The sequence below is a fragment of the Zingiber officinale genome, chromosome 2A, assembly GCF_018446385.1.
Source record: "Zingiber officinale cultivar Zhangliang chromosome 2A, Zo_v1.1, whole genome shotgun sequence".
In the NCBI taxonomy this organism is placed as follows: domain Eukaryota; kingdom Viridiplantae; phylum Streptophyta; class Magnoliopsida; order Zingiberales; family Zingiberaceae; genus Zingiber; species Zingiber officinale.
The window spans coordinates 44,796,882-44,813,480 of NC_055988.1; the positions used below are offsets into that span (position 1 = coordinate 44,796,882).

The following is a 16,599-nucleotide window of genomic DNA, read 5'->3' on the forward strand; positions in this document are numbered from 1 at the left end:
GAAGAAGAGTAGTAATTAGATTCCGTTTCACTGAGACCGGAATCTAGTCAAGATCTCAACTTAGAATTCCGAAATGGTTCTAAGTTGAATCGGCGCCTAAGTCTCCTAACCGGGAACGCGTCCTCACTAAGTCACTCTCCTCTAGTGACTTACCTTAACTTATCTGCCAGACGCCCGGTCATCCCGTCGACCCGTCTGGACTTTATGTCAACTATCAGGTCAGCCCGTCGATCTAGCTGGACTTTGTGCCAAACATCCGGTCAGCCCGTCGACCAGTCTGGGCTTCGTGCCAGCTATTAGGTCGACTTGTTGACCTAGCTGGACTTCGTGTCAGACATCCGGTCAGCCCGATGACCAGTCTGGGCTTCTCCTGCACACTTAGTTAAAGTGTTAGATCACAATGAAACTAACTTAACTTACTTTGTCATTTATCAAAATCTGGATTAGACCATTAGTGTTAACCGCACCAACATATAAAAGCACCTTGATCTCTCTCTCTTTCTTTCTTTCTCCAAAGCATCCTTTTGGTTTTGAGGTAGAGTTGCTACATCTAAGAGCTCTTCAAAATCATTTTCAATAATATCCCACACTCCTTATGATTGACAAGTTGGAATAGTTTGATTGATCGTGAAAGGAATTGCTTTGGAAAGCTCTTTATTGAATACTTACCTAATAAGCATGATTCACATAATTGATTAGAGTGATTAATTTTTAGAATCCCTTTCACTATCTTATGATCTCGCAAAGTTTTTGAGAGTTTATCACCTTCCAACAAAGTGGTACTAGAGCTAATAACATCAAAATTAGATCAACTTTTGGGGAAAAAAATGCCCTCTCGTTTCAAATGGTTTATATGTGCAAATGCAATGGCTATTGGTTTATATGCCCTCACTTTATGCAAATGCAATGTACATAAAATGCCCTCCTTTGTTTCTTCTAATCTCATTGATCGGTCCAACGCCTATATGGTTGATATGCTTGGGCAAGCAATTAATCAAAGCCTATCAAGTCGACTGAGCTTATTTGATTAGGTCAACCAAATAATAAAGTTAGGTCAATTGGACCAATCAACCCAATTAAGTCGAGCAAATTGTTAAGGCACGTGAGCATTGTTAGTGGGTTGACTTGGCCGACTGGGCTTGTTCGACAGTTTAAGTAGCCCAGACACAGGCAGGCCGAGTATGGTGATCGAAAAGAGTAGACTTGGCGAAGTGATCGTTATCTCTTTAACTATCCTTGCTTTAGAATAAATAAAAGAAGGGATGAATTAAATAATGTTCGGTAACATCTTTACTAACCACCTTTACTAATTCATCGTTCTATTATGTTTTTTACATGGGTTAAAGAGTAAACTGATCATAAAAGATAAGAACTACAGAGTAAATCTTCTAAAAGACCAATAAATATATAGATGAAGTACATATATATGCCTTGAGCACTATACAACGGCAAGGGTACTGAAAACACAGATGAAAGATACGTACGTCTGGATGACTATACAACGGTATAGGTGAATTCACACTGCCAATATATTCGCTAATCTTACGTCGTTTTCGAGCACAATCCGCCTCTCCTTTTTTTTTTTTTTGCTGTTTGGAATATTGGCTGCTTGGAGTTTGGACAGATGAAAATAATTTTTATTCTCACAATATGAGTTCCTTTTCTTCCATTTTCCATTTCTTTTGTTTATATTTATTTACTATTTATTATTGTGCACGAAGTAGGAGTGTCCATGGCAACCAACAAAGAGCTGTAACTTTGAGGGACTATGAGATTCCAATTGTTTTGCCCAGCAACCACATTACCAGTGAAAATTCAAGCATAAACAACGCATGAAGCCATGTCCGATCGACCACGAAGCCGAAAACGGTGATCCCTGCTGGGTTATTCTCCAAGTATGTCACTGAAGTGGCAACAAATTGATTGATCAAATTACAGACATTGTTATTAATTAAGGGTAAAATCAATTTATTATTATATATGTATTCACCTAATGCCTGTCGTTTTTGGTAACAGATGTTGTTCATGTGGCATGGCGTTATCTTCCCGACATCCAAGATTTCCTCACCGTCATCCTTCCTGCACTCCTCGTCTTCTTCCCCGGATTCGTCGTCGCAGCTGGGTACGGGAGTCCGATTCTCCGCGTCGGACTCGATGGTGGCGCAAACGTGCCACGTCGCTGCTTGGCTTGTTATCGCCTGCGCTTTGTGCGTGATCTTCGCAGCGCTTCGTAGGCATATCAGCAATCCCGTCACCAGCCCGATCGAGCAGAGCTGTCACAACAAATCAACATATTTAGCGCAAGCAATGAACTCGTCTTTTATTATTGACAAAAAAACAAAAAAGCCAATTGGCGCGGTGTTAATTTTGTAGATGTATTTCTTTGTTACAGCGAGCTCGCCGGCGTTGTTGAAGTTAACGATGGCGCGGTGGCGGGTGGTGAGGAGCAGAGCAACGAGCTGGCTGGCGGAAACGAGGATGACGCTGTAGAGGATGAAGGAGCGGTAGCGGTGGCTAATGATTCTGAGCTGGCGGCGGATGCGGAGGTGCTCTCCCAGCACCTCGGCCACGTCCGACGTCGGGCCTCCCTCCACGAACACAGCGGCGAAGTCCTGCAGCCGGAGGATCTGCAGGTAGCACATCAGACGAAACAGGACGCAGACGAACAAGAAGAGCGCCACCCGATAGATCCAGCTGGCCAGCTCCAGCGCGCAGGCCACCACGTTCCCGACCGCCATGCTCCCGGCGATGGGGAAAGGAACCCTCTCCGACCCCGAGGAATACCACCAGATCTTGTAGGCCACCTCTCCTGCGAAGCAGGGCATGACGAAGAGAGACAGAAGGCGGAAGGAACGGTTGAGCTGGTCCATGTAGCCCGCTCGCACGCGCTCGCTCTCCCCCACGAGCTTGTCGAGGAAGAGGAAGCGGCGGAGGCCATACCGGCGCACGAAATGGGAGAGGCAGACGAAGGCGAGGGCGGATGCGGAGGTGAGGGAGAGCTGAACCGCCACGTCGTAGGCGCGGCGTCCGGGGAAACAGTTGAGGACGAAGTGGGACGCGGTGGGCACGAAGATGCTGAGCAGGAGGAAGACGGACCAAGACACAACGGCGTGGCATGTGTCGGACTGGTCGACGCACATCCAACGAAGGCAGGAGCGGAACACCCTGAGCTCGTCGTCGGACCGGGAGAGGGAGCGGAGGTACGAGGTCCTCTTGCACGAAAGCAGCGGCTCGCCGCCGCTGCCGCTGCAGCCAGCGTCTCCGTTTCCCACCATTTACCAAGGTCAGTCGGCTCTTTGGATCTCCGGTATCGATGGAATGGTTGTCGTTGACCATAGACGATACTAATTAAATAAGAAAAAACGGAAAAGATGGAAAGCGAAGCGCAATCACCGGTATCTTGTTATTTATACCTGGATACAGAAAAATAAAGCTGTTCAAAAAAAAAAAAAAAAATCATTCCATAATTACTATGCATGGGGACTGTGTTGATTGGAACACCAAATTTGATTAGGTAGGAAAGAATGCAAGATACTAATTTCTTTCTCTTTATAATTAGACAGCTAATATGCTTTGTATTAGTTTTTTAATCAAAGTTTTCAACCGAGTGTTGAATGAAAAGATGGATAAGGATCGTTGCATTGCGCTGTTCTTACACGGTGTAATTACTATTTCACAGTCTGTTCCGTATCCATTCCAGACTATCAACGAAAAATATATTTAGTTTAGATAATTGATAATGATTCATCTCTTATACGTAGGTAAAAGAGAAATACAATTCAAATAAAAAAATGAGATGTTTTTTTAATGGGTTAATTAATTTTTTTTTTGTTAAAAATATCTTTTGATATTTTTACTTTGGAATAAAAATATTCTTAAAATTTTCATAATAAAAAATTTATTTTGAATTATAAAAATTAAATAAAAAAATACAAATATGTGCTATTTTAGAGAGAGGGGAAAGTTAAAAAAAAACAATGTATAGTTAAAAAACAAAATTTACCGTTAAAAATAAAAAATAATAATATGTATTGTTAATTTATGTAATCCAAGATAATATATTAAAATATTAAACTAAATTATAGATTAAAATTTTTAAATAAATAAATATTTTTTACGCTATCTATATTTATATTTTATTCTTCATAATCTTAATTATATAATTATCTAATAATTACATAATCAAAATTTAATCGAACATACCCTTAACTTAACAATAATTCGAAGTAAAAATCATTACAATTCGAAAGGGAAGGCCACCCGTTACTACTCACATTGCTCATTGGACTTATTTATTTTAAGAATTTTTTTTGTGAAGATAAATAACATATCATCAAAAATGGTCAACCGTCTAAAGATAGTCATTCCTTTTTTTTTAGAAAATATAAAAATAAAAATAAATTTAAAAATAGACATTCATAATGTGTAAAATATCAAAAATAAATAAATAAATAAATAAACATTCATTAACGATGAAATATCAAATTTGAATAGATAAGGTGTATGTATATATATACACAGAAATGAAATATTAAATGACGCTTCGTGTGTGATCATAAGTGACGTACAGACGTGACATTGCTAGTTCGATTTTTTTGTAAAAAAAATTCCTTTTATTCTCTCTTTTCTTCCGCCCTATATTCAAAACGACAGACGAAGGTATTTTCCCAAATTTAATTTTCCCTTCCTCTCTGTCTCACTCTCGCCTCTTCCTTCACTGCCATCTTCCGTCGCAACGCGCTCCTGCAGAGCAACTAAAAGCAAAAGCGTTGCAAGCTACTTGGACAATTTACAGTCGCATGCTTATTCTCGAGCTAGCTAGAAGCTCAAGAAACTGTCACCAAGCATATAGTCGATGCTGCTTTGATTAGCACCCCTCTCTATTCTCAATCATAGGTCTTTCCACTCCATTGCATGTTTTTCAACTCTGTACAATATTTTTTAGCTATGATATATCCTACAACGCACAAGCCCTAGCTACTTTCTTACCAGTTTTTGCTTATATAATTTGTAGGGAACTTCGCAATCATCAATTCATAACCAATGGTAATTCATTTCATTTTAAGTTGTAATTACCGGTCGTGATCCTAATATATATTAGAAGGAAGGATTTATGCTACAACGTGTTGGAACCCCAAGGTTGTTTTGGTGTGATCAACAAGTTAAGTTAGGTCCTGTGTGTTTCTAACTTTGTGTCTAAGTGTACAGGAGCTTAGAAGCACAAGTACTCGAGTGGAAGATGCGACTTGCGAGAAGGACGGCACGGGGAGAGAGCCGACGGGATCTGTGCGTCCGAGGGACGAGGTGCCGCGGAAGAGTACCCCGGTGGACGAGAAGGAAGCATGCGCTGGTTCCGAGGGACGAGAAGCCGGAGCGGAAGATTGCTAGAGGAGCAAGAGACACAGATAGCGAGAAGGTAGACACGGGAGAAAGCCGACGGGCTCGGTGCGACCAAGGGACGAAGACTGCAGACGAGTACGCTAACGGACGAGAAGGAATCATGCGACGACTCCGAGGGATGAGGAGCCGGAGCGGAAGCCTGCTCGAGAAGACCGGAAGTTGGGTTCGGGTGAACCCTTTTTTCGGATGGCAGAGATCACCCAAGCGAGCGGATCCGGAGTAGAAGACCCGAACCGAGGTGGGACTGAACCAGAGAAGAGGTCCCGGATAAAAAGTCAACAACTGTTGACTTTTTGCTCCGGGGCACCCTGAACCATTCCGGGCCCCGGAGCAGTCCGGGGTGCCCGGACCAGTATTATTGATCAGAACACGTCCAATACGTTCTGAACGTTGGGGGATAAAGTTTTATCCCCCCAGGGCGCCCGGAACCCTTCCAGGTGCCCCGACCATGGCTATAAATATAGCCTTGGTCAAGAAGCTTTTCAATGAACTCCTGTAATTCATTTCCAATGCTTGTGCACTTTAGTTTAGAGTTAAGATTCTGTTTTCTGCGCTTCATTGTTGTACGAGGCTTCTCCTCCTGAAGGAGATTGATAGTGGGTTTTATCTTCCTTGGATTAACAATCACATCGGTTGTAACCAAGAAAATACTGGTGCCTCGTCTTTTTAATGTTTGATTTACTTTCTGTTTATTATTTATGCAAGTGTTAGCTTAAAGAGTTCGAGGAAGGGTTGTTTGTTTTTATTTTCTACAGGATTATCCAACAACCCCCCTTCCAGCCGACCGCAACGATCCTACAAGTGGTATCAGAGCCGAGATGCTTCAAAAAGGACTAACCGTCGTCTGAAGCAACAAAACGATGGACGGAGCTAGCGACTACCCACCAGCATTCGAGGGGGAGTTTTCCATTTGGAAACAAAAAATAGAGGTATATCTTAATTATGATTTTGGTATTTCTTTAATATTAAAATTTGGGTATGAAGCACCAAAGACAACGAATGGAGAAGAACTCGATCTACGCCTCTGGAACAAGAAGCAACGTGACGAGTCAATGGCAAACGGTCGGGCAGAATTTCACATTCTAACCGTAATACCAAATGAAGATCTCAATAAAGTTGGTGAGTACAAAAGCGCAAAAGAACTTTGGGAAAAGTTCTTAAAGATTCATGAAAAATCAGAAGAAGCCAAATCCGAGACTAAAGAAATTGCCGAAACAGCAATCATAGCAGAAGACCCACCTAAAGATGAAGAAAGCTTAACCGAGATGAGCATCGAGAAAGGGGGAGAGTCTTCAGAAGAAAGTAATTCGACAGGGGGAGAACCAAGGGTCGATGAGGTAAGTAAGGTATGACCTCTACCCTCAAAACTGTAAGATACTGCAAAAAAAAAAAAAAACTAATAATAAATATTATTGGAAGAAAAATCTTATTGGATTTTTCAGAAATTTTTAGGAATTTTTCAGGATTTAAACGGAGCCCGTATGATATGACTTATTTTGGAAGGATGAATGGGGGGTTAAGCGGAGCCTATTTGGGATACCCATTTAAATGGGAGTTGATTAGGGATTTAACTTAAAATTAATTAATTTAAACCTAAGTATTTAATTAAAAAAAACCTAATCTTTAATTCTCGATTTCTCCTCCCCTGTTCGCGTCCCCGATTCTTCTCTTCTTCGCACCTCCGTTCCTCACGACTAGCGACCGGCGATCCCCTTCCTCTCTCGGTGTCGCCGGCGCAAAGCAACCATCAGAGTTTTGAGGGGGAAACCAATAGCCGATCTTTCTTCCTCTCCTCTCATTTCCCTCTCTCGATCTCTCTCTCCCGGGCGATCCGACGCTGACTGTGCACATCCTCCACTGCGATCGCGGCGTCGCCGAGTTGCCTGAAGATAGGCCGCTGGAGCTTGAAGGGTACTGATCATCTCCGACTGAGCAGGCGTCTCGGTGGTTGTTCTTGCTCGCGATCGGAGGATGTTCGGCTTCTAGGGCACGACGGAGCTAGGGCATGGCAAGGGAAGGGGGATTTGATTCACATCTCTCTCGACAGACCAAGCTCTCTTAGTTCTCCTCCTTTATCTATTCGTTGGAGTTTGATCGGCAACTCCACACCTGCTAAGTCGGATCAGACGACACCCTCTTGAGGCATTCGATCGAGGTAGGCAAGCTTCAAAGATTTTGCCTAATTGGTTTCCTTTGTGATGATCTTCCTGTTCTAGATTAGAGGGAGGATCGAATCAGTGTGTTCCGGATGTTTCCTGTTGCCGGTCACTGCCAATTCCATTTCTTGGAGTTGTGGAGGTCTCGGCTGAAGAGTTAGGGATCTGTTGAGGTAAGTTTTGGACTGTTGATTAGGGTTTCAGCAAACCCTTTGCTGTATAATTGGTATTCTAGATTGATTCTTGGAAGAATTGGTGTGTAGGTGTATTTGTAGCTGTTGGACAGTGGGTGTAGGGCTGTGGGGTACTAGAATTGGCTGCCCTATCTCAAGGTGCGTGTATTTTAGCGATGCACTTCTGATTCTTAGTAGTATGTTGCATAATTAGGTTTTTATGGGTTGTAGGGTTTTGTTCTTGCTTAGATATATTAGTAAGTATTGTTGAATCCATGTTGATATTAGATTGGGGATTTGGGATTGGATGAATTATTGTGGATTAAGAATTAAGGTGAATAGTAGTATTGTGGTGATGGAGAATTGATTTTATGATAGGTTATTGTGGTTGATATCTTTATGTGATGGATTGTAGGAATTTAAAGTAAGCTGTATTGGACTGATTAGTGGATTTAGAAGGATTTATGATGAATTTGGATTAGTGTGTGATGGATGATGAATTACGTGAATTAAATTGGATTAATTCATGAGGAGATTTGATTAGTGTGATGATTGAGAATTATGTTTGGATATAGAAAGAGTTGAATTTGAGGAAGTGCCTATCAACTACTTTGGTTAGGATCATTGGGCGGAAACTAAACAGGGTTACCTAATCGACGTAGGATTAGGTTTTGAGTTTAGTTTGTTGTTGATTATGTGATTAGCTAAACATTATATATATACCATGTGATTCGCAGGACTTGGATTCGGGACGAGCGTCTCGAAGTGGGATTGATTTATCTGACACGGTCAACAGATAAAGGCGGGTATTTCTTCCTTGGCTTCTACGTAGTTTTTCTTGATCTTAGTGCATGGCTATTATGTGATGGTTTAGGCTGTTTTATCTTATATCATGATCGGTTGCTGTTTTTCCTGCATGATACTTATGCTTGACCTTTGTGATGATCTATTTAATTCATATATAGTCTCAACTCTTGATATCTACTCTATTGTGATTACACGTATAGAGTATGTCTTGTAGGGATTGTCGGGTTGTTGGTATTACCATGCAAATTGGGTATATGATGTGGATTGTACATAGGTGGGTATGTGTTATAGGAGTCATCTTGTTGACCGTGCATTTACATGTGGTGTGTACATACGTATTTGTCATGTACTTTTGGAGGAGTTGTGTTGATTGTATGTTTGGGGTATATACATATGTCTGTTGTGTTTTTACTAGAGGATACATGTTGATTGTACTTATATTTTGTGTACATGTGTCTGGTGGGATTATTGGAGATTTTTGGTTGATTATACATGTGTAGTGTGTACATATGTTTGGTGGGATACGTGGAGGTATCATGACGATTATACTCATGTTGGAGGTATTTATGAGGTTTGGAGTGTTGCATGGATGATGATTATATATATATATATATCATGTTCATCATTCATTGCATCTGATAACTATTGTCTCCCTTGTGGTTGAGAGAGTCATCAGTTTGGTTTAGCGCCGCACACTCGGCCACTCATGGGTAGTGGTAGCTGGAGCAGTTGCCTCTCGTCCTGTCGTGCCACCCGGTCACGAGGTTTAGTGAGATCCGGCGTTGTGAGCAGTCAGGGACCCTGATACTATGTAGCTAGATAGTTACTAGTGGACTGTCCGCCTCGACCACTATATAGTGGGCTGGAGGGTAGTACAGTCGTCACAGACCCAAGCCTCTCGGCCATACAGGGGTCGTGGTGTCTGGAGAGGTGGCGGGGGTGACCATGGAGCATGCATGCACTTTTGCATATGATGCGCGGTGCATCTGGGGGGATATATCTGCATACATGCCTAGTAGATACTAGTTGCATGTGATTGTGATTTGTTGCATTTGATTGAGCTATGGTTGTTGCATATGGTTGTCATGCTGCATACATGTCATTTATTTTACATGTATATGCAGTCGTACTTATATTGCACTGGTGTCACGAGTATATCTGTTGCAGATCCGGTGAGTTTACTGTTCATTATATCATGTATCGATTCCAGATTGGGTATGTATCTGTCATTATGTTAGTTGTGGTTTGTACAGTTTATATGTCAGGTTATTATGTCAGATATGTTTAGGTGCATTGATTATGATAGTATGATCATGTCCTTTATTCCCTACTGAGACTGTATACTTGTGATCTTCATGTTTATTCATAGACCATGCACTATCTTGTCTATTACCCGCTGAGTTACCTATACTCACCACCGCATGTATATCCTTATGTTTTCAGGTAGATGGTTGGAGTGTCGCTCGGAGTATCCTGTCTGTCGGGTCCTACGTCACATTCGAAGACCGTACTTGTTTTCTTTTGTATATCTTTTTATTATTTCTGGTATTGTATTTATGTGTAGCCATGTGGCTATCTTGTGGTTTTGGTATTGTATTTGTGTTTAAGTCGTGCCGGCATGCATTGTATTTATTTGTGTTGTGTGGGCTTTCCTTCGTTTTTCCGCTGTGTTTTAGTACAGCCGTGTGGGCTGTTTTATATATAACTGCGTGGTTGTGATTGTTTCATTCCAGCCGAGTGGGCTGTTATTAAAACTGCGTGGTTGTATATATAAATATTCCAGCCGCATGTGGCTGATGTATATTTTGTTTGTAGTGATGCTTCATATTGTCACCGGTACAGGGGAGATGCTACCGAATTTTTGTCTGGCAGGGACTCCTTTGGGGGCGTGACAATTTAGTGGTATCAGAGCAGGTTTACGATACTTGCTATGTGTTCTGGATTTTCGAGATTTATCTGATACCAATTTTTAGTATCAGAGCAGGTTTTCGATTCCTGTTATTCGTGTTTTGGATTTCGTGATTCGGTTTTCTTGATGTGACTTTTCGGGCTTTGGGACCAGGCAGCAGCAGGACATCTCCAGGCTATAGGAGGTATGTTTGCATATTGTTATCAGACATTTCTGTTGGTATATGTATTGTTGCCCATATAGTTATGATATGTGTTAGTGTTCCCTTGTTAGTACTTGCCTAGTTGATTGTATCATGCATTTCATGTGTTGGGTCAATCACTGATCACGGTTGACCTAATGGAGATAAAGGATTACAGTCTCAAGGGATTTGTTATATCATACTACCATTTGTGTTAGTTACTGCTACTACTAGTTGGTTGAGATTTAGAGTCATATACCAGTCCCTGTTATTATTAGCTGGATAGTGGAGGGTATCTATGTACTCATATTGATTCAGTTAGTAGAGTATTGGTTTACTCTCGTTGGCTCGATTAGTTGAGGATTATTTTACCTGGTTGACTGGTATAGTTGGGGTTTGACTTATTTTAGTTGGTTCTGTGTTCCTGTTAGTTCGATCAGTAGAGCACTAATTTGGATTCTTTCTGTTCTGTCTGTAGAGGATTGATTTACCCCGGTTGACTTTGGTGGTTGGGTATCGATTTACCTTAGTTAGTTTCATCAGTGGATGATTGATTTACTCTTGTTGGATCAGATTTTGTTGATCGATTTATTTTGTTGGTCCCACCAGTAAGGGACTGACTTACTCTATTTTTAGAGATTCCTATCTTTGGGATGTTTCATACTTGGTTAGATATTTTGACTTGTACCGGTGTAGAAAGGACTGAATTGACCGTATACCATTATCGGCTTGGTCAGTCTATAGAGGATCGATGTATCCTATTTCATGGGGACTTTGACCATGGACTGTCTGTACCTAGTTGATTGACTTAGAAGGTACATTCGGATAGGATACCACTACTGATGTGGGAAAAGTGTAAGGTTACATGCTTAACACTTTGAGATACAACTATTACTAGGGTATAACTTGGAGAGTACATTTGGATATACGATTTGTACTGACGTAAGAGAGTTGGAGTTAGCTGCTTAACCTTTACGTGACCCGGTACCACGTGAAGGAAGAAGCAGAGAATGTTTTTGGAGATCAGGTCATCACTTAGTGATTTCCTTGAGGTGTGTGGAGAGAGAGTACCTCTTTACCTTGTGTACATTGCTCGATACTGGAGGTTACTGAACCTCAGATGGAGTAATCACAGTAATAAGGGGTACAAGACAATGGTTAGACGACTCAGCTAACATTGTCTCTATCAAGTAACTCAAGACCTTGACCACATGATCATTTTTCCAGGTCTTGTAGTCTATATCTCATATTAGAGGGTTTGATCTTTTATCGATATTTGTCGAGGGACATATATGGGATGATTATGAGAGTTGCGGAGATACTTTCTTGATGGGTAGATTCTTAGTCAGGAGATTGTGTGACCCTTTGACTTTGGATTGATATTCTTTTACTATGGATATTTGATTATCAGAAAGGATGAGATGATGAGATTTGGCATACTTTATGGATACATTTAGTTTGTTGGCAGTAGGTGTTGAGGGTTGGATGCTTTCGTTTTTCTCTATCATTATTTAGGAGACTATCTGGTATGATTGATTGATATTGAGGATGATTATGATTGGTGGATATTGGGAGATCAGATGTGGTGATAGGTTGTCTTTTGATGATCTATTAGTGGATATTTGACTTGATGATCTATTATTTGGTAATTGATGTTGATAGTGACATGAGGAGTAGCACATGTGTGATATATATGGATTTGGTGATTTGTAGTTGGTGATCCGATCACAGACTTATTGTTGGGGATCCTACGGTTGAGTGAACCTATTGTACATACATTATGGGTCATTGGTGTTACCATTTTAGTTATACCGTGCCTTAGATGTTTTTATGGATTTGATGTACTTGGTATTCCTAGGGTGATTGGATCAATTTTCATTGTCTTCATTGACGATGTTGTGATCTATTCACTATCCAAAGTGGATCATGTACACTAACTTCGCATAGTTCTAGAGATGTTTCGACGGAAACATCTATATGTGAGGTTCAGTAGTACGTATTGTAATTATCTTTTGCGAGATTTTGGGACTCGTTGTCTTTAGTAGAGAGATATTAGTGGATCCATGGCAGTTAGAAGCTGTTATCAGTTGGGAGTAGTCGTAGTCTATACAGGAGATTCGCAGTTTCCTTGATCTGTCTAGATATTATTGGAGATTAGTTGAAGTTTCTCCAGTATTGTTATGCTGTTGACTAGACTGTCTAGGAGGGGTATGGAATTTTCCTAGATAGATGCGTACGAGATCAGTTTCAGGAGTTGAAACGAAAAGTTGTTAACTGCACCGTATTAGTTATGCTTTCTAGTTTAGACGGATTTGTACTCTACATAAATGTATCGTACCTGGGGTTTGGTGCAGTTTCGATGTAGCATGAACAGAGTAGTCTCATGCCAGTATACCGAATTATCATGTAATGAGAATGAAATTCTTTATCTTCGTAGGAGATTATGTGTGTTTCCGAGTCATTTCTTATCCGGGAGGAGTTACTGCCGGAAACACATTGATCTGGATTTGCGATACATTCGGGTGATATCTGATGTATGGAGACATTGGAGTGCTCTTATTTGTGGAACGATATGAAGAAAGACATCACGGATTTAGTAGCTTGAGGTCTAGTATGTCAGCAAGAGAAGGTTGAACATCAGATGTTAGTAGGATTGTCTTTGTTGGTTTGGATACTAGAGTAGAGTTGGGAGCATGTTTTGACATATTTTGTTGTGGAATTATCCAAGATATGGAGAGGATATGATGATTTGGATAATCATTGTTGGGCGACGACTTGTTCCCTAGCTATCGATTTGTAGGACAGATTCTTTTGGATTGAGTAGCAGGATTATACTCCAGAGGGATTATCGGACTGGATGATGTATCTTTGAGTATTGTTTTGGATGGAGATCTGCGATTTTTCATGTGGGTTTTGACTGTGGTTACAGTAGACTTTAGATTCAGAGTTTTTGTTTTAGTATAGATTTTCACCCTTAGACAGATAGATAGTTTGAGTGCCCTATATAGATGATGGAGGATATGCTGATAGTGGATTATGGATTTCAGGGGTAGTTGGATCATCACGGTTGGTGATTTGTTCATGATACTTAGATGGAGTGACATATGAGTATATTGCTTGGTGGTTATCCTTGGATGAGGATCCCTGAGTTGACCAGTAAATTTGGGGACCAAATTTTTATTAGTGGGGGAGAATGTAAGATACTACAAAAAAAAAATTAATAATAAATATTATTGGAAGAAAAATCTTATTGGATTTTTCAGAAATTTTTAGGAATTTTTCGGGATTTAAACGGAGCCCGTATGATATGACTAATTTTGGAAGGATGAATGGGGGGTTAAGCGGAGCCTATTTGGGATACCCATTTAAATGGGAGTTGATTAGGGATTTAACTTAAGATTAATTAACTTAAACCTAAGTATTTAATTAAAAAAAACCTAATCTTTAATTCTCGATTTCTCCTCCCCTGTTCGCGTCCCCGATTCTTCTCTTCTTCGCACCTCCGTTCCTCACGACCAGCGACCGACGATCCCCTTCCTCTCTCGGTGTCGCCGGCGCAAAGCAACCATCGGAGTTTTGAGGGGGAAACCATTAGCCAATCTTTCTTCCTCTCCTCTCATTTCCCTCTCTCGATCTCTCTCTCCCGGGCGATCCGACGCACCCGACGCTGACTGTGCACATCCTCCACTGCGATCGCGGCGTCGCCGAGTTGCCTGAAGAAGGGCCGCTGGAGCTCGAAGGGTACCGATCATCTCCGGCTGAGCAGGTGTCTCAGTGGTTGTTCTTGCTCGCGATCGGAGGTTGTTCGGCTTCTAGGGCACGACGGAGCTAGGGCATGGCAAGGGAAGGGGGATTTGATTCACATCTCTCTCGGCAGACCAAGCTCTCTTAGTTCTCCTCCTTTATCTGTTCGTTGGAGTTTGATCGGCAACTCCACACCTGCTGGGTTGGATCAGACGACACCCTCTTGAGGCATTCGATCGAGGTAGGCAAGCTTCAAAGATTTTGCCTAATTGGTTTCCTTTGTGATGATCTTCCTGTTCTAGATTAGAGTGAGGATCGAATTAGTGTGTTCCGGATGTTTCCTGTTGCCGGTCACTGCCAATTCCATTTCTTGGAGTTGTGGAGGTCTCGGCTGAAGAGTTAGGGATCTGTTGAGGTAAGTTTTGGACTGTTGATTAGGGTTTCAGCAAACCCTTTGCTGTATAATTGGTACTCTAGATTGATTCTTGGAAGAATTGGTGTGTAGGTGTATTTGTAGCTGTTGGACAGTGGGTGTAGGGCTGTGGGGTACTAGAATTGGCTGCCCTATCTCAAGGTGAGTGTATTTTAGCGATGCACTTCTGATTCTTAGTAGTATGTTGCATAATTAGGTTTTTATGGGTTGTAGGGTTTTGTTCTTGCTTAGATATATTAGTAAGTATTGTTGAATCCATGTTGATATTAGATTGGGGATTTGGGATTGGATGAATTATTGTGGATTAAGAATTAAGGTGAATAGTAGTATTGTGGTGATGGAGAATTGATTTTATGATAGGTTATTGTGGTTGATATCTTTATGTGATGGATTGTAGGAATTTAAAGTAAGCTGTATTGGACTGATTAGTGGATTTAGAAGGATTTATGATGAATTTGGATTAGTGTGTGATGGATGATGAATTACGTGAATTAAATTGGATTAATTCATGAGGAGATTTGATTAGTGTGATGATTGAGAATTATGTTTGGATATAGAAACAGTTGAATTTGAGGATGGGCCTATCATCTACTTTGGTTTGGATCATTGGGCGGAAACCAAACAGGGTTACCTAATCGACGTAGGATTAGGTTTTGGGTTTAGTTTGTTGTTGATTATGTGATTAGCTAAACATTATATATATACCATGTGATTCGCAGGACTTGGATTCGGGACGAGCGTCTCGAAGTGGGATTGATTTATCTGACACGGTCAACAGATAAAGGCGGGTATTTCTTCCTTGGCCTCTACGTAGTTTTTCTTGATCTTAGTGCATGGCTATTATGTGATGGTTTAGGCTGTTTTATCTTATATCATGATCGGTTGCTGTTTTTCCTGCATGATACTTATGCTTGACCTTTGTGATGATCTATTTAATTCATATATAGTCTCAACTCTTGATATCTACTCTATTGTGATTACACGTATAGAGTATGTCTTGTAGGGATTGTCGGGTTGTTGGTATTACCATGCAAATTGGGTATATGATGTGGATTGTACATAGGTGGGTATGTGTTATAGGAGTCATCTTGTTGACCGTGCATTTACATGTGGTGTGTACATACGTATTTGTCATGTACTTTTGGAGGAGTTGTGTTGATTGTATGTTTGGGGTATATACACATGTCTGTTGTGTTTTTACTAGAGGATACATGTTGATTGTACTTATATTTTGTGTACATGTGTCTGGTGGGATTATTGGAGATTTTTGGTTGATTATACATGTGTAGTGTGTACATATGTTTGGTGGGATACGTGGAGGTATCATGACGATTATACTCATGTTGGAGGTATTTATGAGGTTTGGAGTGTTGCATGGATGATGATTATATGTATATATATCATGTTCATCATTCATTGCATCTGATGACTATTGTCTCCCTTGTGGTTGAGAGAGTCATCAGTTTGGTTTAGCGCCGCACACTCGGCCACTCATGGGTAGTGGTAGCTGGAGCAGTTGCCGCTCGTCCTGTCGTGCCACCCGGTCACGAGGATTAGTGAGATCCGGCGTTGTGAGCAGTCAGGGACCCTGATACTATGTAGCTAGATAGTTACTAGTGGACTGTCCGCCTCGACCACTATATAGTGGGCTGGAGGGTAGTACAGTCGTCACAGACCCAACCCTCTCGGCCATACAGGGGTCGTGGTGTCTGGAGAGGTGGCGGGGGTGACTATGGAGCATGCATGCACTTTTGCATATGATGCGCGGTGCATCTGGGGGGATATATCTGCATACA

At 41.2% G+C, this 16,599-nt stretch overlaps 2 protein-coding genes across 2 annotated transcripts; both read right to left on the reverse strand.

Annotated features, from left to right (window-relative positions):
- Window positions 1-1,766: 1,766 nt before the first annotated feature.
- On the reverse strand, window positions 1,767-2,261 carry LOC122043650 (the record flags this gene model as incomplete). Its single annotated transcript, XM_042604255.1, has 2 exons — window positions 1,767-1,903; window positions 1,991-2,261. Coding segments are annotated over 2 exons (408 nt in total), but the record flags the coding sequence as incomplete, so codon positions are not given.
- On the reverse strand, window positions 2,260-3,322 carry LOC122039615. Its single transcript, XM_042599152.1, has one exon. The coding sequence runs from the start codon at window positions 3,273-3,275 to the stop codon at window positions 2,277-2,279; it is 999 nt and encodes a 332-aa protein (XP_042455086.1). The 5' UTR covers window positions 3,276-3,322; the 3' UTR covers window positions 2,260-2,276.
- Between the last annotated feature and the right edge of the window lie 13,277 nt (window positions 3,323-16,599).

Bases quoted from the DNA above. Each gene is read 5' to 3' on its own strand.
- LOC122039615 (XM_042599152.1), bottom strand. From the start codon at position 3,275: ATGGTGGGAAACGGAGACGCTGGCTGCAGCGGCAGCGGCGGCGAGCCG.